At 45.5% G+C, this 15134-nt stretch overlaps 1 protein-coding gene across 1 annotated transcript in view; it reads right to left on the reverse strand.

The window, feature by feature from the left end:
• The window catches only part of Eefsec (eukaryotic elongation factor, selenocysteine-tRNA specific), a 187483-nt gene that overhangs the window by 113044 nt on the left and 59305 nt on the right, over nucleotides 1–15134 (reverse strand). Inside the window, exon 2 of the mRNA XM_028782979.1 lies at nucleotides 1970–2177. Within this exon, the coding sequence (XP_028638812.1) occupies nucleotides 1970–2177 (208 nt within the window). The remainder of the gene's footprint in view (nucleotides 1–1969; nucleotides 2178–15134) is intronic.

The following is a 15134-nucleotide window of genomic DNA, read 5'->3' on the forward strand; positions in this document are numbered from 1 at the left end:
TTAGTTAACAAGGACAGCAAACAGAAAGAAATGACCACTGAAAATGATGCAGCAGAGCTCTTAAAACTCAGCCTGGGCACAGGCCCCAAGACTCCATCCACAAGCAACATCCCTGCCCTCTGCTGCTGGGCCTCTGGGTATGGGAGGAGAGGAAGGGCTCAGAAACCTCTCCAAGGACAATTTCCTCTTTCAGTATGGTAACATTCATAATTTGGTCTCCAACCAATACATTAAAATAGGAAAGATGACTTAAAAAGCAAAGAAAACTCTCCCCTCCCTGTGATTGGTCAGAGCTGCAAGTGTTTCAGAAGTGCCCTTGGACTCCTGAATGCCCTGTCCATGAAGTAAGCGAACTGACACTGTGGAAGTTTATGCAAGTCTCCAAAAATGTGCTCGCCCCTTTCTGACAAGTAAATCAAACGGCAGGGAGATCAATAACTCACTAAAAAGAAGATATAATTTTTATCTTCCTTTTTACAGTCTCATATGCACTTCCGTTAGGAATAACGAAGTCTGAATTCTTATGCAACACTTATCTAAATGTGTCGATTTTATCAGATTGATGAATTTTGCTAACAAAAGGCAGAGCAAGGAAATCTTTTATGACATATATGGCCCATTCACAGGGCTGAAGCTTTAATTTAACCAACTTGAGCATTCTGAGAGAGAGCTGCAGGTGCTGGATCAGAAAAAAAAATCATAAATGGGAAGGCATATCAATCTTTATGACAGGGAAACAAAAACACTCTCTACTTGCTTGCCCTCCACAGGCTGGAGAAGGAGAGACACGGGAAGAGGATATTGTCTCAGGCAGCATAGCACAGAGGAAGAAGTCCTGTCTCCCAGTGACAGCTCTTCAGAACTGACCAAAAGGAATGATCATAGAGGGGGAGGGAAAGAGGTAGGGAGGGAGGGAGAGAGGCAAAGAGGAAGAGAGTGAGGGAAAGGGGGAGAGAGAGAGAAGAGGGGGCAGAAATCAAACAACAAGGCATGCTAGTTCTGTGTGCTCAGCAAAGTGACATACTCATTTTCCTGGCCACATCAGAATCAGTTCTGTAGCCCCCTGAGCAAGCAGACGATTTATATAGCCCTGTGATTTATATCTACCTCTTACTTCCTAACTCTGCCTATAGCTCTGATACCTGGCTGCCTCAACTGCAAAGAAGCAACTGGGGTTTCCTACCATCTTTCTTACATCTTACCTCCTCTCTCTTACATGTCCTCAACCACAGACAGCCTTTTTCTCCCTGGGAAAACCCCACAACCCATTGACCCACTTCCTCTTTTTTTCTCCTGCGGCCTGATTCCACCAACTAGGCTAGCTTTCCCCCTGTAGCCAGTGATGGCCTAATGTGAAACTTCATTTGATTACTCCCTGCTCAGAGTTCCTTAGGAACATGATCTCCCTCTCCCCCTCCCCTTTCCTGTCTCCCTCTCTCTCTAAAGCTGCAAGTGCTCTGGCAGCCAGCAACAGTAGTCACTCATTTGCAAGGCTCTGCAATTTTTGTCCTGAGTTGACAGTGGAGGCATCACAAAGCAGGTGGCTGGAGAGCATGATACCCAGGCTCCAGCACTGAGACTGATTCTCATGGAGCAACACAGCATGGGACCCATGCCCTAGGTTCCAAGGCCTTGAAAGCTGGGCACACATCTAAAGTCTAAAGTATAGCCCTGTACCTGGTTCTCGGTACACACACAAGGGCATGTACCAGAGTTCAGAAGTGACAGGTTGAAGACTGCTCACCAGAGGGGACCAGCCTCTACCTGTGCTTCTTCCATAAGCGAGGGCACCCCATTTCCTTATGTTCCACTGCTTTCTGGAACCTTAAAAGCATGTTAGTTTTTGCTTAATGCAGCAGCAGCTATGTGAACAGGCATATTCCACTTTCCAGGATGTGAGGCTGACCTGCCTGCCCAGAGTGTTAAACAAGAAGCCACCTTACACATGAACTCTCATTAGCAAACCTACTTGGTGTTCTCAAGAGTCTTCTGCATTTTCTTGGTCATTTTGTCAATTGCTGCCTGTCTCTTCCCTTCTGCTAACAGGTCTATTTTGTTCAGCACCACAATCAGCTTCTGGCAGGCGATCTGGCCAATCACAAGGCACTCTGCGGACTGTGTCTGCATTCCCTTGGTCACATCAATCACGAGCATCATCAAATCAATGATCTGGGAACCTGGGGTAATAAACGGTAAGGTTAGGAAAAGAGTTAGATTAGTGAGTCTCACAGGAAGTCACCATCCTCATCACAGCAAAACACTGCAATAGTGGGCAGACTGGGAGGAATGCTTGATACTTCCTGGCCAGTCCAATTGAGTATACAGACTGGCATAACCTCATCCAGCCAAAAGAACACCAGGAGAGTCGAGGAAGCTGAAGGCCTTCTCAGGGTCCCATGGCTGTCCACAGCAGGGCTGAGTTTTGGTAAGGAATGCCTGGCTCCAGAGCCCTCCACCTCCCTGATGGACCACTGCTATCATTTTCATCTCATTCAACAAAAGGAGATGTTGAGCAGGAAAGGCTCCAATACCTAGCTACCCGCCCTTATTAAGAAAGCTAGCAAGGCTTAAAAGTACAGGCCCCCCCATCAATGTATGGAGGGGTAAGAGGGTCATTCAGAGTGCTTTCCCCACAATATTGGGTTGCCTACAATTGTCTCAAAGCCTGATGCTCACCATCTACTAACTTTGGTCCTACATCCTGTTTATGAAGCTTGTGTTCTTTCTAGGAGGTTGGATCAACTAGAATTGCTGTATGCACAGCTAGTTGTGTATACATTTATAGCATGTCTGAGCTAGACAATAGGAGGTGCTCATATGGCAGAAGTGTCAGTGATAGGAGAGTGCCAGCTACTATGTTAGAAGCACAAGTGTTTAGAAGCAGAGTGACCATGCCCTCTGTAAAGGAAGTTGGAGGCATTTTCAATAGTTTAAAAGAAAGAGAAAAGATATAAGTCAGGGAAAGCAGGAAAAGAGACACATCCCCTCTGAAATGAATGGTAATTATATCCTCAGTTTACAAGACCTCCTCATAGGGACTTTTCAGGATCACACTGTGATCACTAACAAGTCTTAAGAAGCTTGCTCTAAAAGTGAGTTTGATGACCAGCCCCCACCTACTGCTGGGGCAGAGGGGCACCAGGAAAAGGTCTTCTGTCCTTGGTTGCCACACCAGCAATGCCTGATCTTCGTTACCCTGCTTCAGGTGCAGAAAGGCTCAAAACACAGCAGTACATGCTCTAGGTCACATGGTCACCTAGCATCAAAGGGAACTGGTAAAGTAATCAGCTGCTGCTCTCAGAGGCCTCCTACTCAGAACTAGCTAAGGCCCTGGTCCCAAGGAATGGCAATGTGTCTGAGTGTAGGCAGGCCTGATATGGACAAGATGTCCTCTGTTGCCAGCCCCTTCTTCTATCTTGCCTGGTCAGGTAGAAGAAGGACAGGTGCATGCAGCAGCATCAAAAGAGCCAGGTCCCTGTTTAAGTCACTGGTTGATAGGCAGTGCCCCAGATCCCTCTTACTGCTGTGAGAGAGACAGTGCCTCTCCCATTTCTATGAACAGAATGTATTCCCACAACCCAACAGCTTTTCACAGAATGGAAGCAAAAGGCCTCACTATGCAATGGATACCAACTTGCCTCTGGTAACCATCTCCATTCCAATTCTGGTCAGTTGTATCTAAGGAGGCTGCCTTAGACTGGCTTTCCACACAACCCATCCTTTAGAACTTTAGAATGTTCAAAAGAACTTGCTAAAAATACATAACTGATTCACAGTGCTGGAGACTTTTAGACTGATATGAAAACATCTTGGAGACAAGTATCAAAATGTATGTAATTGGAGTTGGAGAGATCACCCAGCAATTAATAATACTGTCTGCTCTTGCTGAGGACTAGGGTTTGATTCCCAGCAACCAAATGGTGGTTCACAATTGTCTTATAACTCAAGTTCCATGGGATCTGATGCCCTCTTCTGGCCTCCGAAGGTATTATATTCTTACTGTACAGACATACATGCAAGTAAAACACCAATATACATAAAATAAAATGGAAGAAAATGCACATAATCTTTGACCCAGCCAACCTCATAAACACACAGGACACACTTGTAACACATCTATGGTTACTGAAGTTGGAGATCATGTGAATGTAGGGAACAAGCTTGAAATAGGTAGGTATACCATGAAATAGAATAGTACATAACCACTGACAAGAATAAAGGATCCTTTTACTACTATAAAATAATCTGCCGTGGGGGAGAAGAGCACAGGGCAAACTAAGGTGTGTTCTGACTGTGCCTGTGTGTGCACTGCAGATGAATGAGCATATGCTTCAACACATGACATACCCATGGGAATGTAAAAGAAAAAAAATGGAGTAAAAAAGAGTGGTAGGAATGAAACACACACACACACACACACACACACACACTCACACACATTCTATTTCTTTCCATTTCAAACAGGAGTGTAAGAAATCCATTAAAATCTAGTAACATTGCAAGAACTTAAGACAAAGAATGAAACACAGACCTGGCCAAGTTGCTTTCCTACTAAAAGACACTATTGTCCCTAAATACACAAACTCATCAATGTGGTCTTCCTTCTTTTTCACCGGTGGTAGTTTTACCTTGGCCTGCTACCATGGGCTACATAAGCCTTGCCCCTAGTCATATGTGTTCCCTGTCTCCCATGAGATAAGCCTGTGCCCATCTCACCAGCAAGATGTATCTAGCCACCTACAAATGTTCCCACATATAGTAAGCCTTGGGCCTGGTTCCAGGGTCACATGATTGGCTCTTAGGCCACTAGAGAAATCAATGTCTGTAGGCAAACCATGAAGAGGATGTGGGTCATGGCCTGGGCACCTGTCTGCACATGTAGAGCACATGGCCTGGGCATGTCTGCAAACTCAGAGCAGAACACTGGTGCTGGACTTATTCCAACTGTCCAGGGTCTCAGAATGTCAGTCCCACAAGAACTTCACAGATGAGAAAACAGAACTGTATAGACACAGAATGAGTGTCTGTGTTATACAGTGAATGCATCAGAGATCTGAACACCTGTACGTGAACTCTCGCCTGCTGTGCTGCATAGCCTGCCTGTGGGGACCCGAGAAGCGCAACAAATCCCTGTCCCAGGCTCCATTTGAGAACCAAGGAACCCTATATGGATGCTCACCTGTGCCTTACTGCCCGTGGTCCTGGTCCACCTCACCCCAGGCTGAGTTCTCGCCTGAAGCTTGGTCTTTCGATCTTTATGTAAAGCATAAGACCCTGCTATGACACCATTTAATAAGCCCTTGTTGGGATGAACTAAGCAATGTTAGCTTCCCTACCTCCTCTGTTCTTTTTCTCAAAATCCATTTTCTATCAGTACATAAAATTATCCACAGAGTCTCACTTGTCTGGCTGCTGGACAGGCTAGCTCATGAACTCACACAGCAGGCCCTCCCTCTGTCTTGAGGATGGAAAAGCAAAACTGACTGCTACACTCAGGTGCTTGGTGTAGCCAATATCCAAGCACCAGGAGTCAGCAAGGCTTCATCTGCAGTTTTATCTGGAATCCACAAGTGGCCTTTGTTGCAGCAAGCACACAGCTCTGTTGCAGGAGATTCTCTGCAGCATGGCCAGCACTGGGAACTTCTAAGGAAAGCAGAGGTCAGGGCCACTTGACTGTCGCACTGAGAACAAGGGCACTGCTGGAAACTGGGGTCAGCTCCAGGCAAATACCCAGTGTCCAGCAGCAGCTCCTAGTTCTTCCCATTTCTTCATCAGACATTTGATCAGGCAACAGGAAGTGATACAACTGGCCTGGCTGTCTTGCCTTTTCAAACTCCCTAGTATGTTCATGGAATGAATCAGACAGTGTCCTGCCCAATTCCCACGAACCCAGGGTAGAAAATCACCCTGAAACTAGAGGGACAGAGTGGGTGGGAAATAAGACAAAACCCCAAGGCTTACAAGGGACCCTCTATACTTAGCCATCTATCAGGGCTTTTCATCAGTCATACCGACCACAGAACCCTTGAAAGGTTTGCAGAGCAATTATGACAGGGTTAAAGTTTCTCCCTACTTTAAAAAATTACAATCTTCAATTCTGTAGATTACATATCTTAATCATTTCAAAAATAAAAATAAAGAAAAACTTACAAAGGTCAGCATTTAACAAAGTCTGAGTTATCTGTGAGATGTAATTTTCTTTCAGGGATTGAAGGAAAATACTGTTCAGAAAACAATGTTTTGGCTGAGAAAAATGACATAAAAAACTAAACATATTTTAGCATCCGTAAAATCGTATATTTTTTTAAAAATCAAAGAAAGCAGGCATTCTAAGAAGAGGAAACAATATTAAATTTAAAATAATAAAAAATGTTGTTTTCAGCTGTTGACTTTTGAAGTTCCCAGTTATCGCATAAATATACTGTCGTCATCGACTTGAAGCTGCAGTCATAACTTATCCTATTTGTAAAAAGATTTTATTTTTATTATTTCTCTCTCTCAATCTGTCTCTCTCTCTCTCTCTCTCTCTCTCTCTCTCTCTCTCTCTCTCTCTCTCTCTCTCTGTGTGTGTGTGTGTGTGTGTGTGTGTGTGTGTGTGTGTGTGGCTTGCAGAGCCACAGGCATCTGATCCTCTGAAGCTGGAGTCATAGATGGTTCTGTGTTGCCTGACATGGATGCTGGGAACCAGCACCACAGCTCTCTGCTCTGGAGGAAGGAAATGATGACAGCACCTAGGTTAGGGAGGTACCTGGCCATAGCAGCCCTCTAAGATGTCTGCAGCCATCACTGTTTCTATTTTTACAACTGTTATTGTTAGATGTGCTGTAGAGGTCTATGTTCCTCTTGGTTTAGCTGCAGCGACTCTAATGGAGTGTGGAATGGCTGGTACATTCCTGATTTTTGCTTTTGAATAGTTTCCCTGAAATAGGACAAGCCTGGGTGGTACGAGACTTCTGTAAGACCCTCAGATTCCTGTGTTGCTGACATATACCTACAGGCCTGGGTTCCCCACATCAGTGTATTATGGAAGGAATGCTACCACCACTTCCCAATAAGCAGTATATGGGGTGTCCCCTCATCGGGTATCAGGTGTTGGTGACAGCCTGAAGCACTGTATCTGCCACTGGGATGGGAATCCTTACTGTGTCAACTGACCTACAAAAGTGGGTCTTACAAACATCTGAGCCAAATCCTGGGTGGAGAGCCCTGTGGAAAAAGCTGAGGAGGTGATAGTGACATCTCCCTGCCACCCAGAACTTGAGATGAAAGCAGCAGCAAGGCCTCCTGTTCTTGAGGTAGAAGACCAAGTAGACCAAGTGGTTTAGGAGAACACAGTCCAGGTATCCATACTCAGAATACCAGGGTAGGAGTAGAAGCAACCCAGGTCCAGTGGGATCTGTGGGCTGCCCAGTCAGCCAAAAGCCCCAAAAGTAGCAGCCACTATTAGAACCAGATGGAGCCAAGCCTGGGCTTGGAACAGGACTGATTTAGCCTGCACAGTGTTGCAGGTATGGATGCATGGCCAACACCAACCACTCAAGAAGTCCACATAAAATCTTTACAAATTAGCAGATGTGTTAAGACTGGGCTTATATCTAAATAGCTAAGGAGAAGCTCCCTGAGAAGAGAGATGAATTCTGAGCTATACCCTATGCAGACCATTCCAATGAACCCCTGCTCTGGATTTACACCAGTGTTGGCTCCTCTCAAGTTTGAATTTGTGACTTCCCAATTAGCCCTGATCCTTACTTCAGCCCCATGTGGTAGAGGCTCTTCTACGTCCCTAAAGGACAAACCTAATGACTAGACTGCACAGTCATCAACAGCCAAAGAAACACTAGAGCCAAATGTTGTCTGATTTCAAGTTTTTTTTTTTCCTTTTCCTATCGCCAGCTGCCTGTTGGCCAGAATCCCACATTCTTGAAACCTCTGGGAATCTGGAGACATCCTGAAGAACAGGTGGGCAAGGTCCTGCAGGTAGCAAAAGAAGGAGAGCAGACTCAAGTGAAGGCAATCTGCCAGTGTCCCCTGGGACACACGCGCCATCTGAGACCACTGCATTCATCACCACCTAAGGACACCCGCAGAAGAACAATGCCAGCCATGTCTGCAGAGGAGGTACACGAGGAACAACAAAGGGAGGCCATGTAAAAGATCAAGGGAAAATTTCAACAGGATGGACAAGAAAAGCAGGAGTTGGACTCTGGCCAAGAGCAAAAAATGCCAAAAGAGTACAGAGGCTGGGGATTGGCTGAAAGCTCCAGAGCTGAGGAGGGCATGCACAGGATGCCCAGCATTACAGTCTGAGAAGCCACAAGTGAGTAGCCGTTGTTCTTCAAGTTCTTTATCTACAAATCAGGACAACCTCACAACTGTGACCTAGGGGCAACAGACAGCATCTTGGTAAAAATAAAAATTAATCTCCAGTTTATACTTTACACCATGATTCCAAATTAATCAAACTTTCAAACATAAGGGCAGGCAAGATGGTTCAATGGATAAAGGTACTTGCCACTAAGACAATTCCCAGAACCCACACAGAGGGAAGAAAAGAACAAACTTCTGGAAGCTGTTCTCTGAGCATACACCTGCCTGCCATGCTATGCACAAGCATACACACAGACACACAGAATACATAACTGAAATTTAATAAAATATTTCAGCCAGTGATGGTGGTAGCACACACTTTTTTTTTCGTTTTTTTTTTTTATTGGATGTTTTATTTACATTTCCTATCTTGTCCCCTTACCCCATCCCCCACCCACCCAGGAACCCCCAATCCCCTCACCCCTCCTCCTTCTTCTCTGTGGATGTAACCTCTATCTACCCCCCCCCCACTCCCACCTCCCCACCCTCAAAATTCCCACCCCTTGGGGCATCCAGCCTTCATGAGGTCAAGGTTCTCTTCTTCCACCTATGCCCAGCAGGGCCCTCCACTCTTACATATTCAACTGAAGCGCTGGATCCCTCCCTAAGTGCTCCCAGGCTGGTGGTTTAGACCCTGGGAGCTGTGGTTGGTTGGTATTGTTGCTCTCCTCATGGTGCCACAAATCCTTTCAGCTCTCCTTCAGTCTTCACTCTAACTCCTCTATTGAGAACCCCATGATCAGTTCAATGGCTAGTTGTGAGCATCTGCCTCTGAGTATGTCAGACTCTTGAAGACCTCTGAGGAGATATCCATATCAGGCTCTTATCAGCATGCACTTCCTGACTTCCACATCAGCCTCTACCTTTGGTGATTGCACATGGGATAGATACTCAGGTGGAGTGGTCTTGAAACGGCCCCTCCTTCAGTTTCTGTCCCTCACTTTGTCTCCATATTTGCTCCCTTGAGTAATTTGTTGCTCCTTCTAAGAAGGACCGAATCACCCCCACTTGGTCTTCCTTCTTTATGGGCTTCATGTGGCCTGTGAGTTGCATCTTGGGCATTTCAAGGTTCTGGGCTAATATCCAATAATCAGTGAGTGAATACCATGTGTGTTCTTTTGTGATTGGCTTACCTCACTCATTATGATAATTTCTAGTTCCATCCATTTACCTAGGAACCTCTCAAATTCATTGTTTTTAATAGCTGAGTAATACTCCATTGTGTAAATATACCACATTTTTTTAATCCATTCCTCAGTTGAAGGACATCTGGGTTCTTTCCAGCTCCTGGCTATTATAAATAAGGCTGCTATGAACATAGTTGAGCATATGTCCTTGTTATATGTTCGAGCATCTTCTGGGTATATGCCTAGGAGTGGTATAGCTGGATCCTCAGGTAATGCTATGTCCAATTTTCTGAGGAACCGCCAGACTGATTTCCAAAGTGGTTGCACCATCTTGCAGTCCCACCAACAATGGAGGAGTGTTCCTCTTTCTCCACACCCTCGCCAGCATCTACTATCACCTGAGTTTTTAATCTTAGCCATTCTGACTGGTGTGAGATGGAATCTCAGGGTTGTTTTGATTTGCATTTCCCTGACGACTAAGGATGCTGAACATTTCTTTAGGGGTAGCACACACTTTTAATACCAGCACTTGGGAGTCAGAGGCAGATAGATTGCTATGAGTTTCAGGAAAGACTCTATTTCAAAACACAGAAACAAAAAAAAATGGGTTTTTTTGAAAAAAAAACATAAAGTCACAAAAGTACTAGAAGAAAAGGCATGGGGAAAGAAATATAACTTTAAGGTAAAACAAACTCAAATAGGGTACATAGCTCAGAGGTGAAAACAGGAAGTTGATGAACTCATCAACATAAACTCAAACATTTCTGCATGAAAAATTAAAGACAAATCTAAAGGCTGGAGAAAACCCTAACAATCACACTAGACTACTAACCTTAATGCCTCAAACAGAATGAAGTTCAAACTAATCATAAGAACACCAACAACTTAATGGAAAGTGCCAGAGAGGTCAACAGCTAGCAGCACACTGCTTGCTGACTTAGCACTCCCACAGTCCTGGCCTACGGTAAGAGCCTGGCACACCTGCACAGCCAAAACAACAGGATTCCAACCCATTATGATCCAGTGATGTGAAGTAGAAAGCAAACACCTAATTCGGCAAATGGATTTCCAGTTGGGCAAGAACACAGGACAGGCAAGCTCAGAACTATGCTGGGACAGGTGGCTTGGATCCACAGCAGGTCAATAAAAGGGACTTGTCCAGTGCCTATTTGAGCAAAGACAGAAGAGAGGAAGCTCATGGGTTTAAGGAGGACGAAGAAGGTGAAGTGAGATTGAGGAGGAGAGAAAATAAACACAGACAGCCCACACATAAAAGAGTATATCCTAGAACTACCAAGAAAAAAAAATTCAGTAAAACCATACTCAAATCCTGTGTTTTACCTATTGGACTAACAATGTAATACCGACCACAGTAAAAGGACCCAAGACAGAATTAACAATGCCTGGCACTGAGTCACCTCATTTACAGATGAGGAAACTGCACTACTGACCAAGAGCTGAAGGGCAGGGAGAGTTCCAGGCAGAGACATAATCAACATCTACCCAGCTTCAATAACAACAACCCAAAGTACAATTCCGAAGTTTCCCGGATGAGTTGATTGACTTTACTTAGAGAGCATGAGTGAGAGATTACTGGCTGAAGTGCTGGTGGCCCCAAAGCAGCTGCACTGAAAAGTTGTCACCTAGTGTTGACTGCTTCCCCATAAGCCACATAGGTGGAGTTCCTTCAGTTAACCTCTTTCAGCCTGACTCTACTGCCTCAACACACTAGGGAGAGAATTGTATACAAACAGCTGGGAGGAGCAGCTGCAATCTCAGGTGAGGATTCACTAAGCCTCCCACCCCTTCTTTCATGAGTCTATAAACCCTGATAGATAATGCAGCAGCACACACAGCTTGTCTGCAGTCTACAACAGACATTTCTTTAGCCCCGCAGAAGCCAGCAGAATGTCAGTACCTGCCTCACCTTGTGCCACTAGCACTTGGGAGGCTCTGAAAAATGCACATACTGCCTTTTCTGAAGAGTTAGAGGTACAGCCAGGGTCTGCACACAGAGCAGAGGCTCCCTGGACAGAAGCAGTGACGCCATGGACCTTCCGGATGCAGGAGGGTTCATGGGGCCTGGCTCCTGACCCAGCAGGGGAGCCTGGCTGCTTGCTTCCTTAAGCTACTGTGTCACAGTCTATCTGGGGTAATCTCTTCAGCTGACTTTGTACAACAGTGCACCCCCTGTTCAAGAGCAGCGAGAAGAAGCAGAAAATGGAATTTGAAATGTAGAAATAAAATAATTGTGGACCACGAGCTATAATTTGATTTCATGCTTTACAAGGAAATGAAAGAAGGCTTCCTTAAAAGTACGAGTTCTGCTCCCCCTTCCCCTCCCCCATTTTAGCCATTTTAGGATTTCCTCTAGCACCGAAGAGAAAATAGGATTGTGGAAAATGTTCAGTTCTCAAGTGTCACCAGCACTCAGGGCAAGCTCAATGTTAATGTGAACTTCCCATTCTGGGTAAGAGGAAATTCTTCAATTAATAAACCGGGTGTGCGGAGGCCAGTCTTTAAGGTTTAATCAATTTCATCTGTACTTAGGATAAAAAGACTGACTATTCTACTTTTCCCCCCTAGTTTTCCTTCTTTTAAAAAAATAATAAAATGAATGTTTTATTTTAAATTCTTTGAGGTTCATATCTCCTGTTTCAGGAAATATTGTCTATTTCATGCAGCGAGTATAAAAACTCCCCCACCACATTTCTTACTTCTGCTAAGAATCTGTATTCAAAAATAACTAAGTTATCCTCTGCCTTCATATACTATAACAGCTTGGGAGATGATATGAATTATACAGACTTTTGGCAGACACCTTGAGGGGCTGGGGGAGGAAGGGGAACACAGATGAATCTCCAAATATGGATGCAGAACTTCTGGACAACCAGTGAGAGGGGATGTGGGAATGCAACTATGAACGGTGCCCGAGCCAGCAGCTGGAGCAAACTTCACATGGTGATGTCTGAGGCCCAAACACAGACCCTATGCTATGGCTCTGGGATAAAGTGAGTACAGAGGACCAAGCAGTATCAAGATGAAGCCTGGGCACCTTCCTGACACTAATGAATAGACAGGTTTACTGGCCAGCCAGGGCCCAGTGCACATGACAGGGACAAGGAATTTCTGAACTTTTTGATCCATCACCACAGGCATTCTACCTAGGATCATGAGCAGGAGCTGGGGGAAGACCCCACAGTGGAGAGCAGAAAAGCACACCTAGAGTTTGGACTCCTGTCTAAGGCCTGCAATGGTCCCCTTCACAAGATGTCTTACTGTCTGGCCAGCATCCATCTAACCAACACAGCTATAGCCACTCCTAATCAGTCTGTGATATACCCAGAAACAGCATGTGGTTTAGGAGAGCACCTTATCCCTTGAAACAGGAGCGGGTAAGAACTACCAAGACACCTGAAATAGCATTCTCTGTTTTAGAGATAACATCTCACTATGTTACCCAGACTTGTTGGGAATTCCTGGCTTCCAGCAATCCTCTTGCCTCAGCCTCCTGAGTTGTTGGGACTTGAGATATATACCATTATACCTGACTTATTTTCTAAGTCATTATATTTCTCAAAACAGTAATAATTCTGGGGTTCTGCCCATGTGATTTCCATTGTGGAAAGTAAGCAATCAGAGCTCATCGTTCCCAACCAGCTACTAGCTATGGAGGTCTTAACTTGGCAGGATGTAGTGTCAGACATGCCTCAGCAATGTAGGCTTAGAAAAGTCAGGACCTGCTCAGCATACAGAAAGTATTCAGTCAGTGTGGCGGAGGGAGGCAGGAGGCAAGCACAACCCACAGTTTGAACATGGGGCACTAGGCCTAACTTAGCTCTGTCTGAGGTCTATTCCATGGGGCCACTTCCTCTCAATACAGAACTGTGATCCCACAGGGACCCTTTCCACCTTTACATTCCCAGGCATACCTCAGCCCTTTGGGACATTGTGTTAGGTAAGAGTGGGTTGTGGAACAGGCTTCCCAGGGACACACTGGACAGTTCCCCAACTACACCAAGTGACACTGTCAAAGAGCCTTTCCATGTCTGTGCCTTGGCGTCTCCCACCTGCTGGGCACTATAAAGCTCACAGATGATTTTCAACCCTCATCTGGGGTCTGAAGCACATAACCACTTCCTGGGACAGGAGACCTTTCTCATTGATGAATGCCCTATATTTCTGGAATGGAGAACATAAGGTACAGTAATCCAAAACAGAGACTCCTCTGGGGCTGTGGGAACATTATGTAAGTGATAAAGGAAAGAGCAAGATCGAGTAGGAGACCACAGAGAGTGGGAACTCCTGAGCCCTGCTGGAGGCGACAGTCTCTCCAGCTCCAGCCCACCATAGACAGGCAGGAATGCAGGCCTGGGGCTGCCAGATCTTCCTACTTTTCAAGAGAAGCCAAAAATCTGGACTATTACATAAAATTTGCCAAATTTTAAACTTTGACAACCAATTCAAAAAATGTTTAAACTATATGGCCCAAACCAAACATGCCTCTGGGCCAAGTCTGGCCAGCAGCTCTCAGTGTGTGCTCACTGAAGAGAGTCTTCTCTAGAAAGACATATTAGAAGAAGTAGAACAAACACGTTTCTTTGGCCTTTACGTACTGTGTCAGAAGGAGCCTGAGTACCAGCATACAGGCCTAGAGTAACCCCTTGCTCCTGGGAGCCCCTTCAGTGCTCAAAGAGGGCAAGGATGGAAGTTGCCAAGAAGGGTCAACTAAAGGTAACATGGTAATGGCCTCTGATATCAAAGTGGCCAAACTTGAGGATTACCCAGACCTCCAAATGGGCTACCAGAGTTGACCACTTTCCCTCCCCACCTTTGGCATCTCCAGAGCTAGTGAGAGCTGTTAGGCTCCCAGGCTCACTCCCACAACCCCAACATGCACCTTGACCTGTGCCTCTCACATCACCCTCCCTCATCTCCATCATGCCCCTGGGCAGTTCTGCTGTACTGCTCACTCCTCTGCAGCTTCTGGGACTCTTTCCCCTTGTACCACCAGCACAGTAGGTGTTCAACACTTATGCATGGAGTGAATAAAAAGCATTACAAGGCCAGAGAGGTCCAGCACTTTGAAGTTAGTCACATGTTACTCAATGCAAGGACAACTTCTAAGAGAGGTACGGTTGGAAGATTTCATCACATCAAAACTTTTCACAGCCCTGCTAATGTGGCCTCCATATTTAGACTGTACCATCACCTGACATCTCCTGACAGACAGCTTGAGAAAACACAAAGAATACCCCTCTTCCCCATCACAATGGCTAAACCTTTCCTGACTCCTCAGTGGTGGTGTCCTAATATGTATAAGGCCTGGCTTCAATGCCCTACACTGCAAACAAAACAAGGTGTATGAGTATAGAAACCAAAAGGAGAGAGAACACCTGTGCCCCTGAAGTGCAAGGTCAAGTAAGGATCATCCTAGTGAAGATCAGTGTCCATGGCTTCTCTACTTGGAAAACACTCAACAAACCTGAATGGAGAGGATCGGTCTTCATCTCTCCATGAGCAGGTAAAGAAGGCTCAACTCAGGGCAGCAGAGACTGCTCTCAGCCTCACTATGGGCCCTACCTGGTGTAGAAGCCAGGTCCTCCTTCCCAAGGCTCTTGCTGTTATGGCATCCTCACA

Source organism: Grammomys surdaster, unplaced genomic scaffold (genome assembly GCF_004785775.1).
Source record: "Grammomys surdaster isolate TR1022 unplaced genomic scaffold, NIH_TR_1.0 948, whole genome shotgun sequence".
Taxonomy (NCBI): domain Eukaryota; kingdom Metazoa; phylum Chordata; class Mammalia; order Rodentia; family Muridae; genus Grammomys; species Grammomys surdaster.